The sequence below is a fragment of the Apodemus sylvaticus genome, chromosome 22 (assembly GCF_947179515.1).
Source record: "Apodemus sylvaticus chromosome 22, mApoSyl1.1, whole genome shotgun sequence".
Lineage (NCBI taxonomy): Eukaryota > Metazoa > Chordata > Mammalia > Rodentia > Muridae > Apodemus > Apodemus sylvaticus.
In genome coordinates, this window is record NC_067493.1 from 19,352,315 (window position 1) to 19,365,408 (window position 13,094).

The window sequence follows — 13,094 nt, forward strand, 5'->3', positions numbered from 1 at the left end:
CTGTGTGCATGGCTTGATGTTGCACCCTCATCCACCTTGGGTTGCGTTTGGTGCATCTGCCAAAGGTTGTAGTTTAGGGGTACAGTGTTCCCCACAGTGGGGCAGGACCAAGGCTTGGACAGGGCCTGGAAATGGCCCCTAAGAGGCATGTCTTCCTCTGTCTAGGAGCAGGGCTTCAGGAACTGAGACAGCCTGAATCTGGGGTGGTGGTGGGGAGGTAGCAAAGTATGTGCCTGAGTGATCCCCTAGAGTTGTTCTCTGTTACCTCAGTCTAATGCGTCTTTATTCTCTCCTGGATCCTAGCATGAGCTGTATGAGAAGGTTTTCTCCAGGCGTGCAGACCGGCACAGCGACTTCTCCCGCTTGGCACGAGTGCTTACAGGAAACACTATTGCTCTAGTGCTGGGTGGGGGCGGAGCCAGGTAAGTACTGTGTCCTAAGGAGTAGGACCAGGATGTGTAAGGGCTGGAGCCTATTACCTGGGAGACACCCCCACAGCGTGGCTACAGGTTTTTTTTTTTCCAGGAGGGGAAGTGGGAACAAGAGAATTCCTGGGGGTAGGTTCCCGCAGATCCCCAGCTTGTTACCGGGTCCCCTCCATTCTGCAGAGGCTGCTCACATATTGGGGTGCTGAAGGCATTAGAGGAGGCGGGGGTCCCAGTCGACCTTGTGGGAGGCACATCTATAGGCTCCTTCATCGGGGCCTTGTATGCGGAGGAACGCAGCGCCAGCCGGACTAAACAACGAGCCCGAGAGTGGGCCAAGGTGTGTTTTGTGTGGGGTGTGAGGAGATGGGGTTGCAGGGCCCAAAAAATGCCGGGAGGCTGTGAAGACACCATAGCCTGATCCTGTAGTGTGGGCTAGGGTTCCTGTACTGGGAATTCTGCCTCCATCCTTACAGAAATATCACTGGGATCTTGGATGAACTCTCTGTGACACTAGTCCCCAAACTCCAGCTAGAGCAATCAGTGGTATCCTCAAGCCCTGTGTGGATGTGGATATTTCTGGAGTGACGATCTCTCTGTGACTCTAAGCAACTCCTTTTGACCATTTGATTCCTAGAGCATGACTTCTGTACTGGAGCCTGTATTGGACCTCACATATCCGGTCACCTCCATGTTTACTGGCTCGGCCTTTAACCGGAGTATCCACCGTGTCTTCCAGGATAAGCAGATTGAGGTATGTCCACCCAGATCTGGCCCGCTGCCTCTTCCCTTAGGTTTTCCACCCTCTTCAACTTTGGATTTTCACCTCTTCCCAGGACCTGTGGCTGCCTTACTTCAATGTGACCACAGACATCACTGCCTCCGCCATGCGTGTCCACAAAGATGGTGGGTACCATCCTGCCGAGCCCTGCTACAACCATGTTGGCCAGCTGTATGGGGACGGGTTGTAGGGGAGGGGCAGCTGAGCGCCTGGGACGTTGTTAACACAAGTGACCGTCCACCTGGGCCCGTCCACCGATCACTAACCATCACCCACTAATGTCCCGAAGGCCCCAGGTATGTCCACTCTCAGGGGCGGGGAGCCAAGAGGCTTGTCAGGCACCTCACCCCCTCCCGCCATCCCCCACAGGCTGCGTGTGGCGTTACGTCCGGGCCAGTGCCTCCTACTGTCCCTACCTGCCCCCACTCTGCGACCCCAAGGACGGGCACCTGCTGGTGGACGGGTGTTACGTTAACAACGTTCCAGGTCAGCGGGCCCACAGGCTGGCCGGGCCCTCGAGTGTGTCTGAGCGTGTCTGTGCGTGTCTGTGTCTGTGTCCCACCGGGCAGGCTCCCTGTGGCGGTATGTGCGTGCCAGCATGACGCTCTCGGGCTACCTGCCCCCGCTGTGCGACCCGAAGGATGGGCACCTGCTCATGGACGGTGGCTACATCAACAACCTGCCAGGCAAGTGGCTGCCCACTCGCATCTGCGAGGACATCTGTCTCCACACACATGCCCACACTGACTTCTGTGCATGCAGACCAGACGGGACCGGTCCATATGAGTGGAAAAGCTCGAGAGGACAAACACAGTTTGCACAGGGACATAGACTGACACGCATGCATGCGTGCAAATACTCACACATACAGAAATGTGAGTGTGTATGGACAGTAACATAAAAGCTCAAACATGCCGGGCGTGGTGGCGCACGCCTGTAATCCTAGCACTTGAGAGGCAGAGGCAGGTGGATTTCTGAGTTCGAGGCCAGCCTGGTCTACAGAGTGAGTTCCAGGACAGCCAGGGCTACACAGAAAAACCCTGTCTCGAAAAAACCAAAAAAAAAAAGAAAGAAAGAAAGAAAGAAAGGAAGGAAGGAAGGAAGGAAGGAAGGAAGGAAGGAAGGAAGAAAGAAAGAAAGAAAGAAAGAAAGAAAGAAAGAAGGAAAGAAGGAAAGAAGGAAAGAAGGAAAGAAGGAAAGAAGGAAAGAAGGAAAGAAGGAAAGAAGGAAAGAAAGAAAGAAAGAAAGAAAGAAAGAAAGAAAGAAAGAAAGAAAGAAAGAAAGAAAGAAAAGTTCAAACATGTCGGGCAGTAGTGGCGCACGCCTTTGATCCTAGCACTTGGAAGGCAGAGGCAGGTAGATTTCTGAGTTTGAGGCCAGCCTGGTCTACAGAGTGAGTTCCAGGACAGGCAGGGCTACACAGAGAAACCCTGTCTCGAAAAAATAAAAAAATAAAAAAATTAAAAAAAGAAAGACAAGAAAAGTTCAAATATCAGACAGGGTAGCACATACCTGTGATCACAGCACTTAGAAGGCAGAGGCAGGTGGATTACCGAGTTCAAGGCCAGCCTGGTCTACATACAGAGTGAGTTCCAGAACACCCAGGGACTAAACAGAGAAACCCTGTCTGGAAAACAAACAAAAAGAGAAAAAAAAGTTCAAGGCCTTCCTTAGCTACAAGATGGATTTGAGGCCATCCCAGGCTACACAAAACCCTATCTCAAAATATATATGTATTTTTAATTAGAAGTAGGAAATAGCTCAGTGAGTAGAGAGTTTGCCTAGTGTAACAAAGTCCCACAGTCTCTATTCCCTGATCACATGAAACCAGGTGTGCCCTTGTCCCCAGAAGCAGGAGGAGCAGGAACCCAAGGCCATTTTAAGCTGCAAATCGAGTTCCAGACCCGAGAACTCCAAGCCTGAGCTACAGGAAGCCCTGTCTATAAATAAATAACAATGAAACACCTTTCCATTCTCAGGTGTCACAGTGGACACACAGAGATGGACATGTGATGGGCAAGAGCTGCTGTCTAGTTATATGTGCACATACATAGAGAACACACTTCTACGTGTACACACCTGTTCTCTCAGGTACTTACATAGGTAAAGCACATGCACATGTATGTATAAACACATACTTGAGATGGAATTCACCACACTGAGCAGTGTATTCATCCACACCTTCCCTGCACGCTCTGTGGAATATGTGTGATTAGACTTGAAGATTGAATAGATAGATACCTATGGGACGAGATAAGCATTTTTTCACCCACCAACTTAAAGACTTTCTTTTTTTAGACAGGATCTCATGTAGTTCATGGTGGCCTCAAACTTGATAGGTAATCAGAGATGACCTTGAATTTCAGCCCCTCCTGCCTCTACCTCTGGGCTGCTGAGATGACAGATGTGCTGTACCGTGCCCAGTTCACTTGTGCTAGGGACGGAACCCAGGGCTTCCGTGCTGTGCAGACACTTCTAACTGCGCTACATTCCCGGCATGCCTACTGACTTCACAAGCATCGATGGGCGGTAAATCCAAGTGCAGCTCTAAAAACCCTCATTCTCTTTGTGGGCGGTGGTGGCTCACACCTGTAATGCCAGCACTCCAGAGGCAGAGGTCTCTGAGTTCGAGGCCAGCCTGGTCTACATAGTGAGCTTCAGGACAGCCAGGGCTACACAGAGAAACCATGTCTCAAAAAAAAAAAAAAAACCTCCATCTCAAAAGTGTATGTTCCAGAAACATCAGTTACTTATGCGCAGACACACACATTTGATCTCACAGACCAGGATCTGGCCAGCTATCACACACTGTGTGCATCTGAGCCGGTGCTTGGCTTTATGAATAAAGGATTTTTTTTTTGTAATTACATATTTATTTGTGTGTGACTACAGCACATGGAGGCTGAAGGACAATTTATAGGAGTTATTTTTCTCAGTCCAAAATATGGGTCCTGGGAGTTGAACTCTGGTTACAATGGTTTGGTGAGTGCTCCACCTGCTGAGCCACCTCGATGGCCCTATGTTTGTTTATTTATTTATTGGATTAGTTAGTTAGCTAGCTAGCTAGTTAGTTAGTTAATTGTTATTGTCAAACCCAAACTGGCCTCCAGTGTGCTACGTAGCTGAGAATGATCTTGCGTTTATAGTCGTCCTCTGTCCACTTCCCAAGCATTGGGATTGTAGGCACGAGCCTGGCGTATAAATAAGGATTCACTGGGATAGCCACGCCCCATGATACCTCTTGTCTGTGCCTCTGTGGGCGAACAACAACAGGGGTGAAAACTCAGAGAAGAAGTAAGAGCGTTTTCTCATGGTGCCACAGCCCTCCCATGGTGCCCACATAGGTGTTCACAGACCTCCAGGCAGACAGGCACACTTGGATGTGCCGACACATACAGGGCTGGAAGAGTGGTTCTATGGACGTCACAAACATAACCCGAGTTCCATCCCAGTACCTATGTAAAGATGGTCACCGTGGTGGACATCCATACCCCCAGCTCTTTGCAGGGAGGGGAAGTAGACTTGAGGATCCCCATGGTTCACTGGCCAGCAGTCCAGTGGAATGGTGAACTCCTGGTTCAGTGAGACACCTTGTCTCAAAAAAAGACGGTGCAGGGCTTGGCAGTTAAGCGGTGGTGGCGCACGCCTTTAATCCTAGCACTTAGGAAGCAGAGGCAGGTGGATTTCTGAGTTTGAGGCCAGTCTGGTCTACAGAATGAGTTCCAGGACAGCCAGGGCTACACAGAGAAACCCTGTCTCAGTAAAAAAAAAAAAAAAAAAAAAAAAAAAAGAGTACGCACTGCTCTTGAAGAGAACCTAATTTCTGATCCTAGCACCTACAATCCTCACAACTGCCTGTAACTCCATCTCCAGAGACACCTGATGCCTCTGTTGGCCACCGCAAGCATTGAACACGTATGCACATAAACATATGCAGGCACACACCTACATACACAGAAAGAAACCTTTTGTTTGTTTTACAATTTTTTTAAGACAGGGTTTCTTTGTGTGTAGTCCTCAAAGTCCTAGAACTCACTTTGTAGACCAGGCTGGCCTTGAACTCAGAGATCTGCCTGTCTCTGCTTCCTGAGTGCTAGGATTAAAACTGTGCATCACCTTTGTTTTTTTAAGGTGTCAGGTGATAGAGGAAGACACTCGTTGTTAACCTTCAGCCTGCTCACGACACACACACAAACACACACACACAGGTGGATATTTCCTGACATGCATTCAGACAGGCCTGTCAAGAAATACAGGTGCAGGAACACATAGTGCTTCCCAAAGGGTCTCAGAGAAGAGGAATGTAAACAGACTCACAGGCAGGTGCCAGGGACATAAACTCAAGGATACCTACACAAAGTTGGATAGACTGGTATTTCCTTGGGCTGGGGTTGGCTCTGTAGTACACAGACATGCAGACAGACTGACACATAAACATAACTGCCATTCTCACTGGACCATCTTCTCTTGGCTTATTTGCATAAATTTCCATGTCATTTGCATGACCGCATGGTGTTTGCATGCTCCCCACCCCTAACCTCCATGTGTCCATTTGCATTGTGGTGTCTGTGGGACTGGTCGGGCATCCCTGCCCTGCGGGGCTCCTGTGGGGAGGGGCTGCTCACCTCCCTGCTCCACAGCGGACATCGCCAGAAGCATGGGAGCCAAAACAGTCATTGCCATCGACGTTGGAAGCCAGGATGAGACAGATCTCAGCACCTATGGCGACAGCCTGTCTGGCTGGTGGTTGCTGTGGAAACGGCTAAACCCCTGGGCAGACAAGGTAAAGGTTCCAGACATGGCTGAGATCCAGTCCCGGTTGGCCTATGTGTCCTGTGTGCGGCAGCTAGAAGTCGTCAAGTCCAGCTCCTATTGCGAATACCTCCGTCCGTCCATTGACTGCTTCAAGACCATGGACTTTGGAAAGTTTGACCAGATCTATGTAAGTAGGTGGGCTGTGGGAAGTAGATCGGTAATCAAACAGTAATGTTGGCAGTAGATCCAATATGGACATGGCTGTATGTATTCTACATCTGCACTAAATTTGTTGTATGCATTGCCTGAAGCCCTGTGTAGTGGTTTTTAAAGTCATTTCTAAAAAGTGGAGAGTGAAAGCAGTGATCAGCTAGTAATGTCTGCCATAGGTCTGGAGAAGGATGTAGCAATATGTTATATGCTACTGACCCTGCAAAACGAGTCATAGCCCACATCAACTGAAACTGATCAGTAGTTGCTGCCCAGAAGCTCCAAGTTAAAATGTCCGATGTCCCTCTTTGATTACTGGAAGGATGTACCATGATAGGCTAATGTCTACTGTAGACATAGGTCATGACACTATTCACAAATGTAATGCATAGTTTCAGACCTTGAAAATAATTTTGCACGTTGCCGTCTCGTGTAGGTATGCTACATATCACTCTGAAATAGATTTAATTCAGATGTCTGCTTTCCCAGAAGTCAAGCACTTAAATGGGGATGTTGAAGGAAGCTGACAGAAGCGTACAGCTGCAGGGGTAGTGTCAGACATAGTCCCGGCCTCCTTGTTTCCTGCAGGATGTGGGTTACCAGTACGGAAAGGCTGTGTTTGGAGGCTGGACCCGTGGTGAAGTCATTGAGAAAATGCTCACAGACCGGAGATCTACAGACCTTAATGAGAGTCGCCGTGCAGATGTAAGCCAGTGATGCTTCTGCTGGGACCAAACTTAGTCAGAGATTCCAGGACCCCAAGCTCCTCTATTCTGGAAATCCCAGATGATCCAGTACATCCCTGAGTTTTACCGAGCCCCTCAGGTCTCGGGCATCACTTCAGAGTCCCCTCTGAGCTCTTAAACCCCTTTGGCCATCCCCACTCCCAAAGGCTCACCCGCCCCGCCCCACAGATCCTTGCCTTCCCAAGCTCTGGATTCACTGACTTGGCTGAGATCGTGTCCCGGATTGAGCCACCAACAAGCTACGTCTCTGATGGCTGTGCTGATGGTGAGGGCTAAAGAGACCCTTGAGAGTTGGGGGTGCTGGGCCTGGAAATGGGGGGCATGCATGTCTGGAAATCCCAGCCCAGCCCAGGTCTCTCACCTGCACCTTGATATTTCCTATCCAGGGGAGGAGTCAGATTGCTTGACAGAGTATGAGGAAGATGCAGGACCTGACTGCTCCAGAGATGAAGGGGGCTCCCCTGAGGGTGCCAGCCCTAGCACTGCCTCAGAGGTGGTAAGAATGGACAGCCCGAAGATCACATGTCCCCAGCAGATCAGTTGTGCAGTGGGAAGGTGGGAAGGAACTAATGAAGTTGTGTGTGTGTGTGTGTGTGTATGTGTGGGTGCGTTGCTGGGTGATATGAGAACACAAGTTCAGGGAAGGGAGAGTCATGTTTCCTCATCTTAGGACTGATGAACTAAACTCACATTGCTTTACTGCTGTTGCTGTGACAAAATACTCTTCAGAACACCTCAGGAGAGAAAGGGTTTATTTATCTCATATATATATATATATATATATATATATATATATATATATATATATATATATATATATATATTTGGATTTGGTTTTTTGAGACAGGGTTTCTCTGTGTAGCCCTGGCTGTCCTGGAACTCACTCTGTAGACCAGGCTGGCCTCGAACTCAGAAATCCGCCTGCCTCTGCCTCCCAGAGTGCTGGGAATATAGGCGTGCGCCACCAACGCCCTGCTTTTTTTTTTTTTTTAAAGATTTATTTATTTATTATATGTAAGTACACTGTCTTCAGACACTCCAGAAGAGGGCATCAGATCTTGTTATGGATGGTTGTGAGCCACCATGTGGTTGCTGGGATTTGAACTTAGGACCTTTGGAAGAGTAGTTGGTGCTCTTAATCACTGAGCCATCTCTCCAGCCCCATTTATCTCATAATTTAAGGTTATACTCAATCTTTGCAGGGGGATCAAGGAGGCAGGAGCCTTCACTCTACAGCCCTGTGTAGGGAATGGAGCCACCCACAGTAGACAGGTCTTCCCACCACAGTTAATTGCATAAATACACTCCCCACCACTACCACCTCCTGCTCCCAGAACAGCCTGGTTTAGGCACTACTTCATTGAGACTCCACTCCAAGCGTATTCCAGATTCTGTCAGGTTGACAATTAAAATTAACCATCACAGTGTGTTAACTGCCCTGGGCCAGGAAGTGTGTCACGATGCACCACAAACTGGTTGTTTCTAAAGTGGCATTTACCAAGCAAGGCTTGAGATGAAACTAGTTTGGAGTGGTGAGTGTGGCTCTCATAAGGATGACGCGAAGTGGATACCGTGGCTGACACTCACCCAGTCTGGGCCGCACACATATATTGCCTGTCCCCATAGGAGGAGGAGAAGTCCACACTCCGGCAACGGCGCTTTCTGCCTCAGGAGCCCGCCAGCTCAGTAGCAGACGCCTGAGGATTTTGACAGGGAGCCCCTGCTCCTGGCCTGGGTTTTGGGTGAGCCTGTGGGGGGAGCTCACACTATTACTCCTGCTGCTATCCTGCGACACTCCCTGGGCCCTTCCCCCTTGGCTCCAAGGACCACACACACTGGACTGACATGCCCTGTCCCTAAGGGGAGGGCAGAACTGCACTGATGACCTTTGACCAACTATGTTACCTTCCCCCCAATAAACTCTCACCCCTTTCAAACCAGCCTGGTGTTGTCTTTCGGTTTCTGGGGCTCCTCACGACACTGTCTGTGCTCGCACGTTGGGCTGAGTCTGGGGGAGCCTACAGATTGTCCCACTGTGGTGACAGTCCCCGCATGGGTGTGCCGCACCCTGGCCCCAGACAAGCTCTGAGCACGCTCTGTCTCTTCTGACCTGGCTTTTGGATGATCCCAAGGTGTCTCAGGCACGTCTTACTCTCCCTACGAAATCTCCACAGCCAGAGGCTGCAGAGACAGCTCAGAAGGGGCACAATGTGCTCTGCCCTTGCAGAAGACTAGTGCCCACCCAACGGGCTCACAACTGACTGTAACTCCAGCTCCAGGGCATCTGGTTGGTAGCCTACTCTTCCTGCACTTTCATTTCACTGGTACAAAATGAAAAATAAAAAGTTCCCACAGGCTATGCGCTTCAGCCAGTCCTACTGTGTGCAGGGGCTATGTGTGACAGTATATACTACAAACTAAGTCCTAAAAGATCACCACCTCTGCTCACGACATGGGTATACATGGGACTTTCTGAAAGTTTCCTTTCAGTCAGACTGGTGGTGAAGGCCTGTCGTTCCAAGCACTGAGGAGGTCATAAGTTCAAGACCAGCCTGGACTTCAGAGGGAGTTCGAAGCCAGCCTAGGCAACTTCGACGCTTAGGCATCAACTTAATGTGATTCCTAAGCGTCGTCCCTACTACGTGCTCAGAAAAGGAGGCTTCCCAAAATGAACTTGTTACCCTGGACCTTAAGATGTGTCTCAGGTTCTTGATCACTGTTCCAGTTTAGGCCGCCGAGCCATGCTAGCCTTTGGGACGGTGGCCATGGAAAGTGACTGAAGACCTCTCCACAGACTGAGTGGCTCTCCTTGCAGCTGTAATGAGATGCCTGACAAGAAGCCACTTGAGGGAAGTAAGGGGAACATGGGGGTGACTGACAGTCCCAAGCATGGAAGACATGGCGGCTGGCTGGTCACACTGTGGTCAAAAAGCAGAGAGCGGGCCGAGAGGAGGCTGAGATTCAAGACCTCAGTCTGAACTGAACTCCAGTGAGTCGCTTCTTCCTAAAGCTTCTACAGTTGCTAAACAGCACCACCAGCTGGACAAGCAAGTATTCAAACGTGGGCCTAGGGGGACATTTCACAGGAAACCACATAAGCTTCTGGGTCAGTAAGTTGGTTAAGACACATGCCTCATCAGATATCACTGTGTGGAACTGCAGCCTGGGCCTGGGTCCCTTAAGGCCTTGCCACAGGCTAGATCAGATGGGGCAGTGGAAAGTTTGGGAAATTTCTTTAGGGCCTAGTGAAAGAGACCTTGGAAAATACATATTCCATCAAATAGAACGTGTGTGTGTGTGTGTGTGTGTGTGAGTGTGTGTGTATGTGTGTGTGTGTGTGTGTGTATGTATGTGTATGTATGTGTGTGTGTATGTATGTATGTGTGTGCATGTATGTGTGTGTGTATGTATGTGTGTGTATGTATGTGTGTGTGTGTGTGTGCACTTGAGCACACACAGAGGCCAGTGGAGGATATACGGTGTCCTACTTTATACTCTGCCTTATTTCTTTGAGACTGGGTCTCTCATGAAACATAGAACTAGGCTCGTGGCCAGGAAGCCCCAGAAATCCTCCTGTCTCCACCTTCCACAGCACCAAGGTTATAAGATGCCCGTTCCCTGCATCTCATTCCTGGTTTGGAGAAATCTGAATTCAAGTCATATACTAATGCAACAGTGCTCTTAACCTGCCGAGCCATCTCTCCAGCCCTAAAATATGCTGTCTTAAACCGTATGTTCTTTAAAACATTATTGTATTTTTATTTATTGTGGCAAGGGTGCGTGCAAGCTTCGATTTGTGAGTAAGCGCTCGCAGGCATTGGTTCTATCCTTTCACCTGCGGGACCTGGGGATGAAACTCAGGCCATCATGCTTGGTTGCAGGTACCTTGGCTTCCTGAGACATTTTGCGGGCCCCTACCTTAATCTTTGAAAAAGAGATTTACTTATGGTTTTACTTAGGTGTATATATGTCTGTGTGGGAATATGTGCACGTGCATTTAGGTGCCCACAGAGGCCGGAAAAGGGTGTCACATTCCCCCTTGCACTGGAGTTACAGGCAGTTGTGGGCTGAACCACATGGGCACTGGGAACTGACTCAGGGCTTCTGCAAAAGCAATGTTCTAGTTGGGTTTCTCTTACTGTTATAAACACCGTGGCTGTAGGCAATTTGGGAAGGGTTTGTTTCATCACACAACACTTAGGTCATCATTAGGAGAGCCGAGGCAGGAACCTGTGCAGAAGCAAAGGCTCGCTCAGTTTGCTTTTATACAGACCAGGCCCATCTGCCTAGGCCAGGCACCACTGGGCGGGGTCTCCTACATCATTACCAGTCAAGACCACGCCCGCAAGTCCCCCGCGGCGAAGACAGGTCCTCCGCTTGGGATTCTCTCTTCCCAAGGGTGTCTAGGTTTGGGCCAAGCTGACAAGAACGACCAGCATAAGCAGCGACTGCTTTTAGCCGCCGAGCCACCTCTCCAGCCTCGTAACCATTTCTGAAATGGAAAGTTTCACAGCACTTTTTACATTTGAATTGTGTAGCCATCTCCACTGTCCCTCTCCAGGACCTTTGCTTCTTCCCAAGCTGAACCTCCATTTCCATTAATCACTAACTTCCCATGCCCACCATGTAGCAGTAATTTTAACTAACTGCTTTGCTCTCGGTGGGTCACGTGCTCCATCTGCCCAGGAGGCACGCGCGCGCACACACACACACACACACACACACATAAACGTCAGGCAGGGCAGTTCTAATCCTTCCCACAGCTAGCACACAATTCCCTCCAGTATGCCTGGTTTAACACTCTCTAATTCTATATTTTATCTTTGTTGCCCCGGCTCCTGCTGGGCCGCCCTTCCTTCTCACCTATTTCGGATGATTTTCCTACTGCATCTCTAAATCTGATTCATCTCCCTCCGAATCATGGAGATTCTCCTCTTCCTCTCTCCCAGTCCCTAGCCAGTGCAAATCTAAAGGTCCTGCCTCAGTCTTTCTGCCAGCCATTGGCCATTGACTCTTTATTGATCAATGAAAAACCAATTGGGGTCAAGGACCTGCAGCGTTTGGAAACGCAGATTCCTGATTTTGGGGGCTGGATTAATTCAAAGCATTAGAATTCCCAATTCCCCAACCCCCACCCCCACCCCCGACCCCGGTACCCAGCACTGTATTTCCTGTCTATAGGTTTGACAGCTCTGAGGAACTGCTGTGCATAGAATCCTCCTGAGTGTATATTTTTTGGGCCTGACTTATTTCACTGAGCATCACACTTTCGGACTGCTTAGAATGGAGCACGGTTCACGATTCCTTCCTTCTTAGAGCTGAGTGACATCCCATCATGACAATGGGCGGCATCTTACTTATCCATTATCCGCTGACGGACTTTAGATGACTTCTACTGTTTGTCTGTTTTAAACAATGCTACTGAGCAAAAGCATCTGGTCTGCCCCTGCCTACGGTCCTCTCAGGACACGCCTCGGAGTAGAATTGCTGAGTCTTGTGTGTTGAACTGTTTCCTCCAAACACAGCGACACAATCTTTCAGACTGGTCAACCTATGGGCTCCTAGGACATCAGCAGTATGGGCAGCAAGAGTCCTGTTTGAAGTGCAACTGAGATTCCCCTCTGCTGTTGCCTCTTGGCCCCCCGAAGAGCCTGCACCCTCAGAATCCCTGGGTTTCAGGGACGAGGAGGTCCTTAGTGCTACGTGTGTGCATGTGATTTCAGGGTGGCATTGGATAACCAACTTCCCTTAGACACTGTTTTTCCTGCTCTCAGCATTCCTTCGTTGTCTGGGGTTGCGGCTCTGTGAGATTTCCCCCCCTCCATATTAGCATTGCATATTGGTGTTCTAGTTCCCTGTGCCTTGTTTTGGCAGCCATATTGCTGTGGTATTATAGGTGAAACTTCCTGCCATTGCTAGGAGACACCATCTCTTCCACGTTCCCTGAGCCCTGGGTGCCGGAGGTGTGTGGCGGACGTAGCTAGTGGAAGTGGCACCTCTGATCATTGTTCTCTGTTTTGACTAGTTGTGGCTTTCTAGAATGGTCTCCATCTACTGGGAAGAGAAGTTTCTCTCGTGAGTGGAAAGAGTGACACTTATCTGTGATCCACAGATAAGTGTATTTAGAATGCAGTTAAGAAGAATTGTGCTGGTTTAAGAAAATGGCAGTTATGAGTT

At 49.4% G+C, this 13,094-nt stretch overlaps 1 protein-coding gene across 9 annotated transcripts in view; it reads left to right on the forward strand.

The window, feature by feature from the left end:
* The window catches only part of Pnpla6 (patatin like phospholipase domain containing 6), a 31,673-nt gene extending 22,816 nt beyond the window's left edge, over window positions 1-8,857 (forward strand). For 7 of the 9 annotated variants that reach the window (XM_052167445.1, XM_052167447.1, XM_052167446.1 and 4 more), the window contains 10 exons: window positions 304-422; window positions 609-765; window positions 1,063-1,179; window positions 1,262-1,331; window positions 1,776-1,892; window positions 5,847-6,148; window positions 6,760-6,876; window positions 7,086-7,182; window positions 7,304-7,413; window positions 8,544-8,857. In XM_052167445.1, coding sequence (XP_052023405.1) covers window positions 304-422; window positions 609-765; window positions 1,063-1,179; window positions 1,262-1,331; window positions 1,776-1,892; window positions 5,847-6,148; window positions 6,760-6,876; window positions 7,086-7,182; window positions 7,304-7,413; window positions 8,544-8,618 — 1,281 coding nt within the window. In that variant the 3' untranslated portion in view covers window positions 8,619-8,857. Of the gene's footprint in view, window positions 1-303; window positions 423-608; window positions 766-1,062; window positions 1,180-1,261; window positions 1,332-1,575; window positions 1,693-1,775; window positions 1,893-5,846; window positions 6,149-6,759; window positions 6,877-7,085; window positions 7,183-7,303; window positions 7,414-8,543 lie in introns of all 9 variants that reach the window. The other 2 variants (XM_052167448.1, XM_052167443.1) reach the window with 1 other exon arrangement.
* Window positions 8,858-13,094: the final 4,237 nt, after the last annotated feature.